This window comes from Bos taurus, chromosome 18, assembly GCF_002263795.3.
Source record: "Bos taurus isolate L1 Dominette 01449 registration number 42190680 breed Hereford chromosome 18, ARS-UCD2.0, whole genome shotgun sequence".
Taxonomy (NCBI): Eukaryota; Metazoa; Chordata; class Mammalia; order Artiodactyla; family Bovidae; genus Bos; species Bos taurus.
The window spans coordinates 59,512,942-59,527,255 of NC_037345.1; the positions used below are offsets into that span (position 1 = coordinate 59,512,942).

Genomic DNA, 14,314 nt, shown 5'->3' on the forward strand with positions numbered 1-14,314 from the left:
AGTTTCATTCTTTTACAAGTGGTTGACCAGATTTCCCAGCACCACTTGTTAAAGAGATTGTCTTTAATCCATTGTATATTCTTGCCTCCTTTGTCAAAGATAAGGTGTCCATATGTGCGTGGATTTATCTCTGGGCTTTCTATTTTGTTCCATTGATCTATATTTCTGTCTTTGGAGCCTATTATATGGAGTGGAGTAAGCCAGAAGGAAAAACACCAATACAGTATACTAACGCATATATATGGAATTTAGAAAGATGGTAACAATAACCGGGTGTACGAGACAGCAAAAGAGACACTGATGTATAGAACAGTCTTATGGACTCTGTGGGAGAGGGAGAGGGTGGAAAGATTTGGGAGAATGGCATTGAAACATGTAAAATATCATGTAAGAAACGAATTGCCAATCCAGGTTCGATGCACGATATTGGATGCTTGGGGCTAGTGCACTGGGATGACCCAGAGGGATGGTATGGGGAGGGAGGAGGGAGGAGGGTTCAGGATGGGGAACACATACATACCTGTGGTGGATTCATTTTGATATTTGGCAAAACTAATACAATTATGTAAAGTTTAAAAATAAAATAAAATAAAAAAAAGAAATTAAATAAAAAAAAATAGGAATAGAAAAAAAAAAAAAAGAAAGAAAGAAAACTGAAGTGGTTTGCCATTACCTTCTCCAGTGGACCACATTCTGTCAGATCTCTCCACCATGACCTGCCCATTTTGGGTTGCCCCATGGGCATGGCTTAGTTTCATTAAGTTAGACAAGGCTGTGGTCCTAGTGTGATTAAATTGACTAGTTTTCTGTGAGTATGGTTTCAGTGTGTCTGCCCTCTGATGCCCTCTTGCAACACCTACCGTCCTACTCGGGTTTCTCTTACCTTGTGGTATCTCTTCAGGGCTGCTCCAGCAAAGCGCAGCCAATGCTCATGCATCCTTTACTCTTAAAATAGAGTAAGTAGAATTACTTTCTGGCCAGGTTAAAGTAATAGGGGCAGTAGCGGCAAGAGCTCTCCAAATTTCTGGTTGCCAGTAAGTTTTGCCCTTAGCCGTATAGGAAAACATAGGAGGAACAAATTGATTATGATGCCATCTACTGGTGGCTAATGGCCAAGGAACTGAATATTCTTTCCAATTGTCCAATCTGCCGGTAAACTCATCATTGGACATTGAGTCCTGACCTGGATTTGGGTTGCTCCAGTCCTGAATTGTATAATTTCTGTTCTGTAATCAATTTTCGAATTATAAGTACAAGATTTCCAAATCGGATACCCTAAGCGACCATCTATGGTGTTCCATATGACATCTGAGGGAACAACATTATCACAATTTGGATATTCTGGTGGAGCTTTGAGGAACAAGGTTTTATGCGGGTCAAGGACCCTGGGCATACGAGTTTGTAATACCCAAACTGACCGATCCCTTTTAAATGCAAATTTTAAGTTTGGGGAATCTGTCAAAATTGCTTTTTTAGAGGCTCCAATACATCCTTCTTTGGTAGGAGTAATAAAGCTTCCTGTATGACCAAAGTGGAAGTTAAAGCTAACAGGAAGATCGTCTGTCAATGCCCTAAAGGTATAATTGAAATTAATAGGGTATTGATCCTTTGTATAGGAAGCATATGATCCTCCCAAAAGGCGAGGCTGGTTTGTGTGGCCCCCTATAGGGTCACTGTTTCAAGTAACTACTTGGAAGGTCGGAGGATCTGGGAAATATGCCCCAAAATTTTCTGGAGCAGGAGAGGAGGCGCTTATCTGGCAAGATAGCAAGGCAAGAATAGCAATAAACACTCTCTCGGGAGGTTGAAGAGTCCTCCGGAGAAGATATGTGCCTAGTGACAGAGCGTCTTAATCTGTCCCCAGGTAGGTATGGAGGTTTGTTGAGTTGCCCGTGTAGGACACCCTGGTGATTTCCCACAACGTAAAGGGGTAGGAGAAACAATAACCTTTATACGGAGTTGTGACATCTGTCTGGTGGGTGGGTCCACTTCCTGTTCATCCAGGATCTCTGATGTCAGTTGTCTCGAGGTCAGCTGGACTTCCTGTATTGGCAGAAGGGGTGGAGATAGAAGAGGTCCCTTCCTTTTTTTGTGGTCGAGGCAATGGGGGGACCGGGTGCCTGGGGGTCTGCAACATGACGAATCAGTCTGTCTGGGATCCAAATCGGAGAATCTGCGTCCTGTGGAAAAATACAAGCATATCCTCGGCCGCTAGTTAATAATGGGTCAGGACCCCTCCATAGTCCGGAGAGGAGGTCCTTCCATTTTACCAACGGCTTTGTGTTTTGTTGCTCCGGACACCAATGACGAAGCATTGCAGCGGCTTGGGACGAGTCAGCATTCAGGTTATTTATTACAAAGAGAGCATGTTGCAGGATCTAATGGGGGGGGGGGGGGGACTATATTTGAATTCTCCTTCCTGTAATTTTTGAATTTGTATTTTAATGTTTGATGTGCTCTTTCTCCTATAGCTTGTCCCTGTGGGTTATAGGGGATGCCTGTGTTATGTTTTATTTGAAACCTTATACAAAACTCTTGGAAAGACTTAGAAGTGTAAGTAGGGGCATTATCAGTTTTTAAAGCTTTTGGTAGGCCTAAATATGAAAAGCAAGTAAAGAGATGTTGTACTACATCCTTATATGCCTCTCCAGTGCAAGCAGTTGCAATGATGACATGAGAAAAAGTATCTACAGTTACATGAACAAAAGACCATTTTCCAAATGAGGAGACATGAGTTACATCCATCTGCCAGAGTATATTAGGTCTGAGACCACGAGGGTTAACTGCCATAGGTAAATTATTTGCAGTAGTGGGACAATGTAAGCAGGAATGAACAATCTCTCGAGCAGATTCTCGAGGAATCTGAAACTGTATCTTAATGCAGTAGCATTTTGATGATGGAGTGAGAGGCTCAGGCTTCTTCAAAAGCAGAGGCCACTGTGACCTTGGTTAGCGAATCATTTAAGGCATTTAAAGGTCCGGGCAGTCCAGAATGAGCTCAATGTGGCCAATAAAATATGCTCGGTTTCGTTTCCAAATTTGCTGCTGTAGTTTCATTAACAAGTTAAATATTGTAGTTTTGTTTTCAGGCAGAACGGCAGTCTGAATTTGCGGAAACAGCCTGACCACATACTGAGAGTCAGAGTAAAGGTTAAATTCCTCCTCTGCACGAATAACGAAAGCCTCTATAACAGCTGTGAGTTCAGCTCTTTGAGCTGAAGTTTTCCTGTGTTTGTAAAACCTTATGCTGATTTCTTGTAAGTATAGAAGCTCTGCCATTAGCTGACCCATCAGTAAAGGCCATTTGAGCGTCTGGGATGGGGAGCTGTTTGCACCTAACAGGGAAGATGACTGGGTGTCTAGATATAAAACTTAACAAAGCATAGGAGGGTAAATGATGCAGAATCTGACCAAAATAGTTTCCTATAGCAATCTGCCAATTTTTATCAAACATTAGTAGAGCATCAAGCTGTTCTTTGTTGTATGGATTATAATTTCTGATGGCTCTTTACCAAATAATTCAATGCTTCGCCTTCTACCTTTTAATATCAACGTAGCTATCAACCCTGGATAAGAAGCCACTACCTTTTTAGCTTGAGCGGGAAGATGGACCCACTCTAGGGGGCCGTTTTGCCATAAAACAGTTGGGGTAGCCAGCAAAGGAATTGCCAGGCAGCTGCCAATTCAATCCTTTTCTCATAACTATCAGATAAAGCCTCTTCTACTTTGTGTAGGGCCTTCTGAACCTCAACAGTTAATTGCCTTTTTGAAGTTGGATCAAGATCCCCACTCAGAATGTTAAAAAGAGGCTTCAGCTCAGCAGTGGTTAATTTTAAATAGGGCCTTATCCAATTAATATCACCTAAAAGTTTTTGATAATCATTCAAAGTAACAAGATGGTCCTTTCTTAAATGTAGTGGGGCATGAGTCACTGTTTCAGACTTTATAACCCTTCCTAAATAAGTTATGGGTGGATTGGTTTGAATTTTCTCCGGGTCAATTTTTAGGCCTCTAGCTGACAGTGCCTGAGTCAAATCTTGGAGGACGGTTTGCAAATGAGCTGTATTGGGATGAGATATTAAAATATGATCCATGTAATGAATCAAATATACGTGTTCATATTTAGCCCTAATATCTTCTAGAGCGGCACTGACAAATTTTTGACATAAGGTAGGGCTATTTTTCATCCCCTGGGGCAACACTTTTCATTGAAACCTTAAATAAGGTTGTTTAAAATTTTCTGATGGCAGACTAAAGGCAAATCGCTTTTTATCTTCAGCACTTAAGGGAATGGTTAAAAAGCAGTTTTGTAAATCAATTACAATTAAATTATATCCCTCTGGAACGGCCACTGGGGAAGGGAGCCCAGGTTGTAAGGCCTCCATGTTTTCCATAGTGGCATTGATAGCTCTCAGATCTTGTAAAAGTCGCCACTTGCCAGATTTTTTTAACGACAAAAATGGGAGTGTTCCAGGGGCTATTGGAGGGTTCAATATGTCCCAATTGTAGTTGTTCAAAGATTAACATCTTAGCTGCCAGTAATTTTTCTTTAGGCAGAGGCCATTTTTGAGATTTCCATGTAATGGGGTCGGCAGCAAAAACAATGGCCTCCATTATATATTTGGATACCCCAATCCAGTACGTTGCTGTCGAGGAGTTGGGCAAATTGGTTCAATTATTCCTGTCTGTTGTTTGCCTAATCCTTTTGATGGATCATAGCCCATATGGAGCATTTGGGAGATCACTTTATCATCGGGGCTGTAAAGTAGCACTCCCATTTGAGACAAAACATCTCTTCCCCACAGGGTAAAAGGAAGTGAGGGAACTATATAAGGTTGAAAAGTTCCATGGGTGTCTTCAATCTGCCAATCTAACATTTTTGCACTCTTACTACTGTGGGGGCTCTCCCTAATCCCACCAACTCGTTTTCAGTAGTATGTGTTGGCCAGGAGCTGGGCCAGTCCTTCCCTGCAATACAAGAAACATCTGCTCCTGTGTCTCACAGTCCCACAATAGACCTGCCACTAACCAAGATAGTTTTCATAGGGCGTTTCTGAGTAATTTCTGTCACCCAGAAAAACATATCACTGGACCCAAATCCTTTCTCTTGCCTCTCACTTTGAGTAGCAGTGTGCCCTATGGCAGTGTGATAAGGCAAAAGTAAAAGTTGAGCTATTCTTTGTCTTTGATGAATCTGTGTAGTTTTAGTCGGGGGTGAAATCATTATCTGAATCTCTCCTGTATAATCTGAATCGATCACTCCAGGGATAATTGCAAGTCCTTGCGTGGCTGAGGAGCTTCTGCCTACTATAATTCCTACCAAGCCTGTCAGTAATGGGCCTTTAACCCCTGTAGGGATTTTTATAGTAGGACTATCTGGTGTTAATATTGTTGAGGTGGTGGAACTGAGGTCCAGTCCTGCGCTGCCTGGGGTTCTTCTGATGAGCTCTGTGATGGGACGAAGGGTTTGAATGGGTGTAGTGTTGTTGCCCCAGTCGTTGTTGGGGCCTGAGGCTGGCCCCTCAACCCGTTTCCCGACTGCTGGTCAGGAACTAGCAAGGTTCTGTTTTTATGGAACTTTGATCTGCAGTCCTTTGCCCAGTGATATCCCTTCTGACAACAAGGGCAAGGAACCTTAGGGAGATTAGGAGTCACAGCCGTGGAGGCAGGATTTGACAGAGAAGAACCAGCTGTTTTTTGGGGGCAAGTGTGCATAAAGTGCCCCTCCGGGCCACAAGAAAAGTAGGCTTTAGACAAGCCAGCATTCCAGCCTTGATTACTGGAATAATTCTTTGATGGGTTATTCTGGCCTGTAAAAAAGGATTGAACTGTCTGTTGATAAGAATCTCCTTTTATGGCTGCAGCTATGGCAACGCCCTGCATCATTGCTGGTCCTACATCTGCACATTGCCTGATGTAATCTATTTCCCCAGATTTTTTTATAGGACGTATATGGCCTGGCAGGTAGAATCAAATGCCAGTTGTTTTACCAATATATTACCTGCCTCATTACTAGAAATTACTCTGTGAACTCCCTCCATAAGTCATGACATAAAGTCCTCATATGGCTCTTCTGGTTTTTGTTTAACGTTTGAAAAGGAAGAGGTTGATTCTTTTCCTTGAGGCAATAATCGCCAGGCCCCAATGATGCAGGCTGTTACCTGTTTTAAAACCCTTTTGTCTAAACCCATCTGATCTCCAAGTGTTCCAAATTCACCAATTCCTACCAACATTTCCTTTACAATATGTCTTGGGCCATATCTGCCATTAGCATCAGCCTGCTTTTGGGCAAGATCTTCATATTCAGTTCTCCAGAGTATATATTGCCCTCCAGATAGACAAGCCTTAGCAATTGTTTTCCAGTCATGAGGTGTCATCCATCTGGCCGTCAAGGCTTCTAACAATGTTAAAGTATTCGGGGCTGTAGCCCCATATAAGGCACAAGCCTGTTTAAGTTCTTTAATTAGTTTCATTGGAAGGGGTTCCCAGGAGGAGACCTCTCCCCCATCCCATTCCTCAAACATTACGGGAAAACAAGCCTCAAGGTGGGGATCAAATTCATCCTCGGGGCCAGAAAGAACCCTCCTCCAGGGAACTCCTAGTGGAGGCCCCTTACCCCCATAGTGGGGGGGAGGCATGGGGGGACGGGAGCCCATGTTTCTCCTCTCCTGTTCCAGAGATCCTTTAACTGTCTGATGTTTAAACCTTACGGATGGTCTGACTGGAGATGTTTCTCTTAAGCTCTTAGGAGCATCCTTAGCTAAAAGGGGCCAATCCTCATCAGAATGGTATTGAGCTGCTGTTTCCTCTAAATCTTCCTCATCTTAAGGGAAAGCTGATCTTTCTTTTCATCCCTATTTTCAGTATGACGATCGGTGTCCATGGCAGCTAACGTGGCCCTTAATTGTCGATAGCTAGGTATAGCCTCTTCATCTTCACTTTCCTCTTTAACATGTACCTTTTCAGATTCGTGAGCTGGATCTAAAGCATCTCTAATCATATTCCACAGAGAAAAGGTGTCAGTAGGGACCTCTTCCGGGCCATGCAAAATGTAATAAGTTTTTAACTGTTTCCCTACTTTTTCCCAGGTGTCTAGGTTAACAGAGCCCTCTCCTGGAAACCAAGGACATTGCTCTTGTACAAATGTAAAAAATGATTGAACATTGGCTTTCTTAACCTTAATTCCTCTTGTATTTAACAGTTGCAAGATTACTCCTATAAAAAGTTGTCATTCTTTTGACTCACTGTTACCCACGTCAGAAATTTCTGTCTTTTTCACTTCTGTCTATGTGAAAAGATTCCACTTCCCACTCCATCCAACCTACCTGTCTTAAGCAGGGGGTCTGCGACACCCTGAGTGGGGTCCTAGCCATCGCGAAAAACGGCACAATGGGGGAGCCTTAACTTCGGGTGCCTGTTCCGGGTGCCACTTACCAGGGTCCAGTCCCAGTAGGATCCAGGGATACCCTCAGGAGGAACGGCGTCGGTGAAAGAGGAAAGGTAAAGGGGAGAAAATGAGGCTTGATCTTCCTTGGTTTACACAGAAAGCCAATAAAGTCCGTGACACTGGACTTGCTCTCTTCATGGAGGCCACAGGCGCCCTCTCGATGGGGTGAGGATGCAGGGCGTCCCCTCCCCTGAAGACGCTAGGCGCCTTCCTGATTGAGTCTTAGAAGCCCGGGCAGTTAAGTGAACTCAGAGGGTCCCTGTGCTCCAAAGAGTCATCCTGAAAGAGAGAGAGAAAAAGAAAAAAAGAATGACACAGGGAGACCAAGCTTCAGTGAGCAAGGCCCGGAACTTTATTTTTAAAAGGAGCTTTTATACCCTCAGTTGTACATAGAGGATAATGGAAGATACAGAGTCATGCAGGATCAGCAGTCCTTGAACCTTATGGAGACCAGGCTTTCTTTCTGCAAACTTTTTGTATACAAAGGCTTTAGGTGATTTACATCATCTTCTGAGCAGGAGGCCTGTTAACATTTTTCTTCTGATAAAGGTTAGTCAACCAGAAAACCTATTTTCTCTAAAGGTGATTTTTCTGAAGTTTGGCACCACTCCCTGAAAGCACTAGATAAAGTTGCATTTCTATAGGGCAAAGGTGCAGTGGGCTATAACAAGGAAAGAATTTATTAACTCAAGGGTCTACAGTTAACATCAAGGCTACTACTTATTTTTTCTATACACAAACTATATTAATTAATATACTCCCAGGGACACAGTGGGTAAGGGATATGGAAACTTGGCAGCAAGCATTGGCTCAACAATGAAATCCTTCACCAGTTCTATTCTAATAATTTTTAACTCCCCAAAAAGCTCTATATTGTTACAATGTCTTAAGCTTTCCGTGCCTTTCGTGGTTGGGAGGCTGTAAACAATCACATACATAGTTGTAAGAGTCCGGATAAACCTGTCAGGCAAGTTAGAAAGCCATCCAAGGGGTTTGGATAGAAACACTCCTATTGTGCCCAGGAGATTTACTAACTAGAGCTCTAAGTTGATTTCTTTCAGAGAAAGGTGGTTGGGGATAGACCCCGTTAATGTCAGAGGAGTTGGTGAGAGTCATAAAATAGTAAGACAGACAGATTCTGGTTTGGGGGTAGATGCTGGAGCAGGTCCAGGAGATCCCTCGAGTCCTGATCCGCCTTTCCTGTCAGGTCTTCTTCGCATGACCTTTGTTATGGGTGGGATCTCCTGTGGTGGCTCCCGGCACTACACAACAGGCCAATCAACTGAGAGACTACTTGCTGGGCAAGGAATAGTGACTTTATCCAGAAAGCAGGAGACCAAAAAGATGGTGGACTACTGTCCCAAAGAATCATCTCTGAGGAGTTAGAATTCAGGTTTATTTTACACAAAAAGATTGCTATAGCTTCTTTTCAAATATGGACTTACTGCAGTTGCTCAGTACCTGAACTAAAGTCATCAGAGAAAACATATAGTGAAAAAGGTAAAGGATTTGCCACAACCACTGAGTCTGGGAAGTATGGCTCCACTATGTTCCTATCTTGTGACTTTTGGGTAAGATCCTTGCCACACACATTACATTGCTGTGTGTTTTCTCCAGGATAAATACTCTGATACTACTGGAGAGATGTTGAGCTGTGAGGATAGGGTTTTTTTTTTTTTTTTTACACTTCTGAAACTGGTGAGGAATCTTTCTAGAATGAATTCATGTTCTAAGGACCTAATAAATACATATATATATGGCTTCTATGCAGTATGAATTTTCTCATGAAGCCTAAGATGTTGGCACACTCATGATATTTGTATGGTTTCTCAGGAGAATGAATTTTCTGACCAACAGTAGGGTGTGAATTTTGAAGACTTCTACCATATGCCACATTCACATACTTTTCTCTCATGTATGGATTTTCTGATGTTTAGTGAGTGCTGATACCTGAGTAAAGGATTTTCCACACTTGAAACATTTGAAAGGTTTCTCTATATGTATTCTGCAATGACTTGTAAGCTGTGAATTCAGACTGAAGAACTTGCCACACTCATCACATCTTAAAGGTCTCTCTCCAGCATGAACTCTCCAGTGAAGTCGAAGATGTGCTTTTTGACCGAAGACTTTTCCACACTCATCACATTTGTAAGGTTTCTCTCCAAAAAAACGCTCTGATGACCAGCAAGGTGTTAACTTCAGCTTAAGACTTTGTCGCATATATCACATTTAAATAATTTCTGTCCTGTATGTATTTTCTGATGTCTCCCGAGGTTTGAGCTGTCAGTAAAGGCCTTGCCACACTCATCACATTTGTAAGGTTTCTCTCCAGTATGAACTGTCTGAGGGACTGACTTTACACGAAAGGCCTTGCCACACTCATCACATTTGTAAGGCTTCTCTCCAGTATGTAATCTCTTATGAGTTAAGAACTGTGAAGGTTGACTAAAATGCTTGCAATACTCATTACATTCGTGAGGTTTGTCTCAAGAATGAACACGCTGATGAACAGCAAGCTGTTCACTTCCCCTGAAGACTTTGTCACATATATCACATTTAAATAAATTCTGTCCTGTACGAATTTTCTGATGTCTCCTGAGTTGTGACTTGTCAGTAAAGGCCTTGCTACAGTCATCACATTTCTAAGGTTTCTCTCCAGTATGAACTGTCTGATGCCTTAAAAGGCTTGACTTCACACGAAAGGCCTTGCCACACTCATCACATTTGTAAGGTTTCTGTCCAGTATGAATTGTCTGATGACATAAAAGGAATGACTTTACACGAAAGACCTTGCCACACGCATCACATTTGTAAGGCTTCTCTCCAGTATGAACTGTCTGATGCCTTAAAAGGGTTGACTTTACACGAAAAGCCTTGCCACACTCATCACATTTGTAAGGTTTCTCTCCAGAATGAACACTCTGATGACCAGCAAGCTGTTTACTTCGCCTGAACACTTTGTCACATATATCACATTTAAATAACTTCTGTCCCGTATGAATTTTCTGATGTCTCCTGAGGTGTGACCTGTCAGTAAAGGCCTTGCCACACTCATCACATTTGTAAGGCTTCTCTCCAGTATGAACTGTCTGATGAATTAAAAGGATTGACTTTACACGAAAGGCCTTGCCACACTCATCACATTTGTAAGGTTTCTCTCCAGAATGAACACTCTGATGACCAGCAAGCTGTTTACTTCGCCTGAACACTTTGTCACATATATCACATTTAAATAACTTCTGTCCCGTATGAATTTTCTGATGTCTCCTGAGGTGTGACCTGTCAGTAAAGGCCTTGCCACACTCATCACATTTGTAAGGCTTCTCTCCAGTATGAACTGTCTGATGAATTAAAAGGATTGACTTTACACGAAAGGCCTTGCCACACTCATCACATTCGTAAGGTTTCTCTCCAGAATGAACACTCTGATGACCAGCAAGCTGTTTACTTCGCCTGAACACTTTGTCACATATATCACATTTAAATAACTTCTGTCCCGTATGAATTTTCTGATGTCTCCTGAGGTGTGACCTGTCAGTAAAGGCCTTGCCACACTCACCACATTTGTAAGGTTTCTCTCCAGTATGAACTCTCTGATGACTTAAAAGGATTGACTTTACAAGAAAGGCCTTACCACACTCATCACATTTGTAAGGTTTCTCTCCAGAATGAACGCTCTGATGACCAGCAAGGTATGCTTTTCGGCTGAAGACTTTGTCACATATATGACATTTAAATAATTTCTGTCCTGTATGAATTTTCTGATGTTTCCTGAAATATGAGCTGTCAGCAAAGGCCTTGCCACACTCATCACATTTGTAAGGTTTCTCTCCAGTATGAACTGTCTGATGACTTAAAAGGAATGACTTTAAACGAAAGGCCTTGCCACACTCATCACATTTGTAAGGTTTCTCTCCAGTATGAATTGTCTGATGCCTTGAAAGGACTGACTTTGCGCAAAAGGCCTTGCCACACTCATCACATTTGTAAGGTTTCTGTCCAGTATGAATTGTCTGATGAGTTAAAAGGGCTGACTTTGCATGAAAGACCTTGCCACAGTCATCACATTTGTGAGGTTTCTGTCCAGTATCAATTGTCTGATGAGTTAAAAGTTTTGACTTTTCACGAAAGGACTTGCCACACTCATATTTGTAAAGTTTCTCTCTAATATGAATTGTCTGATGCCTTAAAAGGCTTGACTTTAAACGAAAGGCCTTGCCACACTCATCACATTTGTAAGGTTTCTCTCCAGTATGAACTGTCTGATGACTTAAAAGGAATGACTTTAAACGAAAGGCCTTGCCACACTCATCACATTTGTAAGGTTTCTCTCCAGTATGAATTGTCTGATGCCTTGAAAGGACTGACTTTGCGCAAAAGGCCTTGCCACACTCATCACATTTGTAAGGTTTCTGTCCAGTATGAATTGTCTGATGAGTTAAAAGGGCTGACTTTGCATGAAAGGCCTTGCCACAGTCATCACATTTGTAAGGTTTCTGTCCAGTATGAATTGTCTGATGAGTTAAAAGTTTTGACTTTTCACGAAAGGACTTGCCACACTCATATTTGTAAGGTTTCTCTCTGATATGAATTGTCTGATGCCTTAAAAGGCTTGACTTTAAACGAAAGGCCTTGCCACACTCATCACATTTGTAAGGTTTTTGTCCAGTATGAATTGTCTGATGACTTAAAAGCATTGACTTTACACGAAAGGCCTTGCCACAATCATCACATCTATAAGGTTTCTCTCCGGTATGAATGGTCTGATGAGTTAAAAGGGCTGACTTTGCATGAAAAGCCTTGCAACAGTCGTCACATTTGTAAGGTTTCTGTCCAGTATGAATTGTCTGATGAGATAAAAGTTTTGACTTTGCACGAAAGACCTTGGCATACTCATCACATTTGTAAGGTTTCTGTCCAGTATGAATTGTCTGATGCCTTAAAAGGCTTGACTTTGCATGAAAGGCCTTGCCACAGTCATCACATTTGTAAGGTTTCTCTCCAGTATGAACTGTCTGATGACTTAAAAGGCTTAATTTTACACGAAAGGCCTTGCCACACTCATCACATTTGTAAGGTTTCTCTCCAGTATGAACTATCTGATGACTTAAAAGGATTGACTTTACACGAAAGGCCTTGCCACACTCATCACATTTGTAAGGTTTTTCCCTGTGTGCTTTGAGGTCTTGCGTTACTACTGAAGGATTCATAAAGTCATTCCCATATATATTAGAAACACTGGTTTGGGCACTAGGAGGAATTCTTTGAAGTGGTGAAAATGAGAAACTGTTGTTGCCAGACCTCTCAGCTTCATTATATTCAGAAATTATCCCGCCAATTTGAAATATCTGCAGTTTATCCTGAAAGTTAAATCCAAGCCTACTTCCAAAGGGCTTGATTCCTGCATTCTTTCCATCATGTGAATCTATTCCATCCGTAACATTTCCATTAAGGCTTACAGGTGTTCCTTTGTAATTTCTTTTGTCATCTCTCCCCTGACACTCAGAGTCACATGTATTTCCCTGACTTTCCCAATGATGAAAATGTTTGATTTCACAGCTTTCAGGTCTTCCCAGCATCAATGTTTGGAATATTTCTCGTTTATCGCTGTTCCCTTTGGGTTGTAAATGCTTGATCACATGTGTAGGAGAGATATCTACAAGATAAAAAGAACCAGAGGTATCCTGCTCAGAATAATTCAAAAACAAATCTTTCATGTTGAATATATATTACACCAAAAGTAATACTTACACCAAGTTGTGAAACACCACAATGATGACCTTAAGTTTTTAGAAACACTAAAGGAATAGAATTCTTAACTTAAGAAAGCATGATAACATAAATTCACCGTTAAGATAGCCTAGTTTTAAAACCATACTCACATTGGACAATCTTAGGCCAACTCTCAAAACCAGAGTATTTTTTTACCAGAACCCCTAAGAACATATCAAACAACAGTTGTCTCAAATTGAAAAGAAAAATATTACACTATCATTGTATTCTGCATACTTACTGTATATAAATACATTCTAAACATTATATTATATATTGTAACAGTAAATAATCGAAAACCAAGCTTACCCAAATAATAATTAACTATTCATAATTGGTTGTTTACAATTGAAAACAAATGAGAAAATGAAGAATATGACTAAAACAATTTTTTGTTCACAGCAGTTTTCTAAATCTGCTATAGAACTACGTACCCAAAAAGAAAAGGCATTTTACAATGTTAACAAGTAGTATGTGTCACCTGTATTGCAGAATACACACTAAAAAGACCATCATCTGTACATGACATATACATTAAGACATAAAATATTCACCAGTTTTCTAACAGTCAATAACCAAAGCAATCCCTACCAATGTCGTTGTTCAGTCGCTCAGCCGTATTTGACTCTTTGCGACCCTGTGGACTGTAGCCCACAGGACTTCTCTGTCCATGGGATTTCCCAGGCAAGAATAATGGAGTGGGTTGCCATTTCCTTCTCCATGGGATCTTCCTGACTCAGGGATCAAACCTGCACCTTTTGCATTAGCAGATGAATTCTTTACCACTGAGTCACCAAGGAAGGCCTCTCTCTAGCCATGCAGTATTCTTAATTACCTGGTTTAATGGCACCAAAATATAATAAATAAAAAGTGAGTGCTTTGTGTATTTACTGACTAAGGTCAGACACAATATTGCTGAAAAATGTTGCAAGTGAAAAGCATACAAGATATAATGTAGTTGAGGATTGACAGAAAAAAAATTCTGTAAAGCAATAATCCTTCAACTAAAAAATTAATAAAATTTTAAAAAGATATAATGTAGATAAAGTCATATCATAAAGAACATGACAATATAGATATTACCTTTTTTAAACA

General features: G+C 41.2%; 1 protein-coding gene across 1 annotated transcript in view; it reads right to left on the reverse strand.

Moving 5' to 3' along the window:
* Positions 1–7,776: 7,776 nt before the first annotated feature.
* LOC100848077 (zinc finger protein 665-like) overlaps positions 7,777–14,314 on the reverse strand; it is a 29,962-nt gene continuing 23,424 nt past the window's right edge. The window contains exon 4 of the mRNA XM_024979301.2: positions 7,777–13,103. Within this exon, the coding sequence (XP_024835069.1) occupies positions 10,090–13,103 (3,014 nt within the window). The 3' untranslated portion in view covers positions 7,777–10,089. The remainder of the gene's footprint in view (positions 13,104–14,314) is intronic.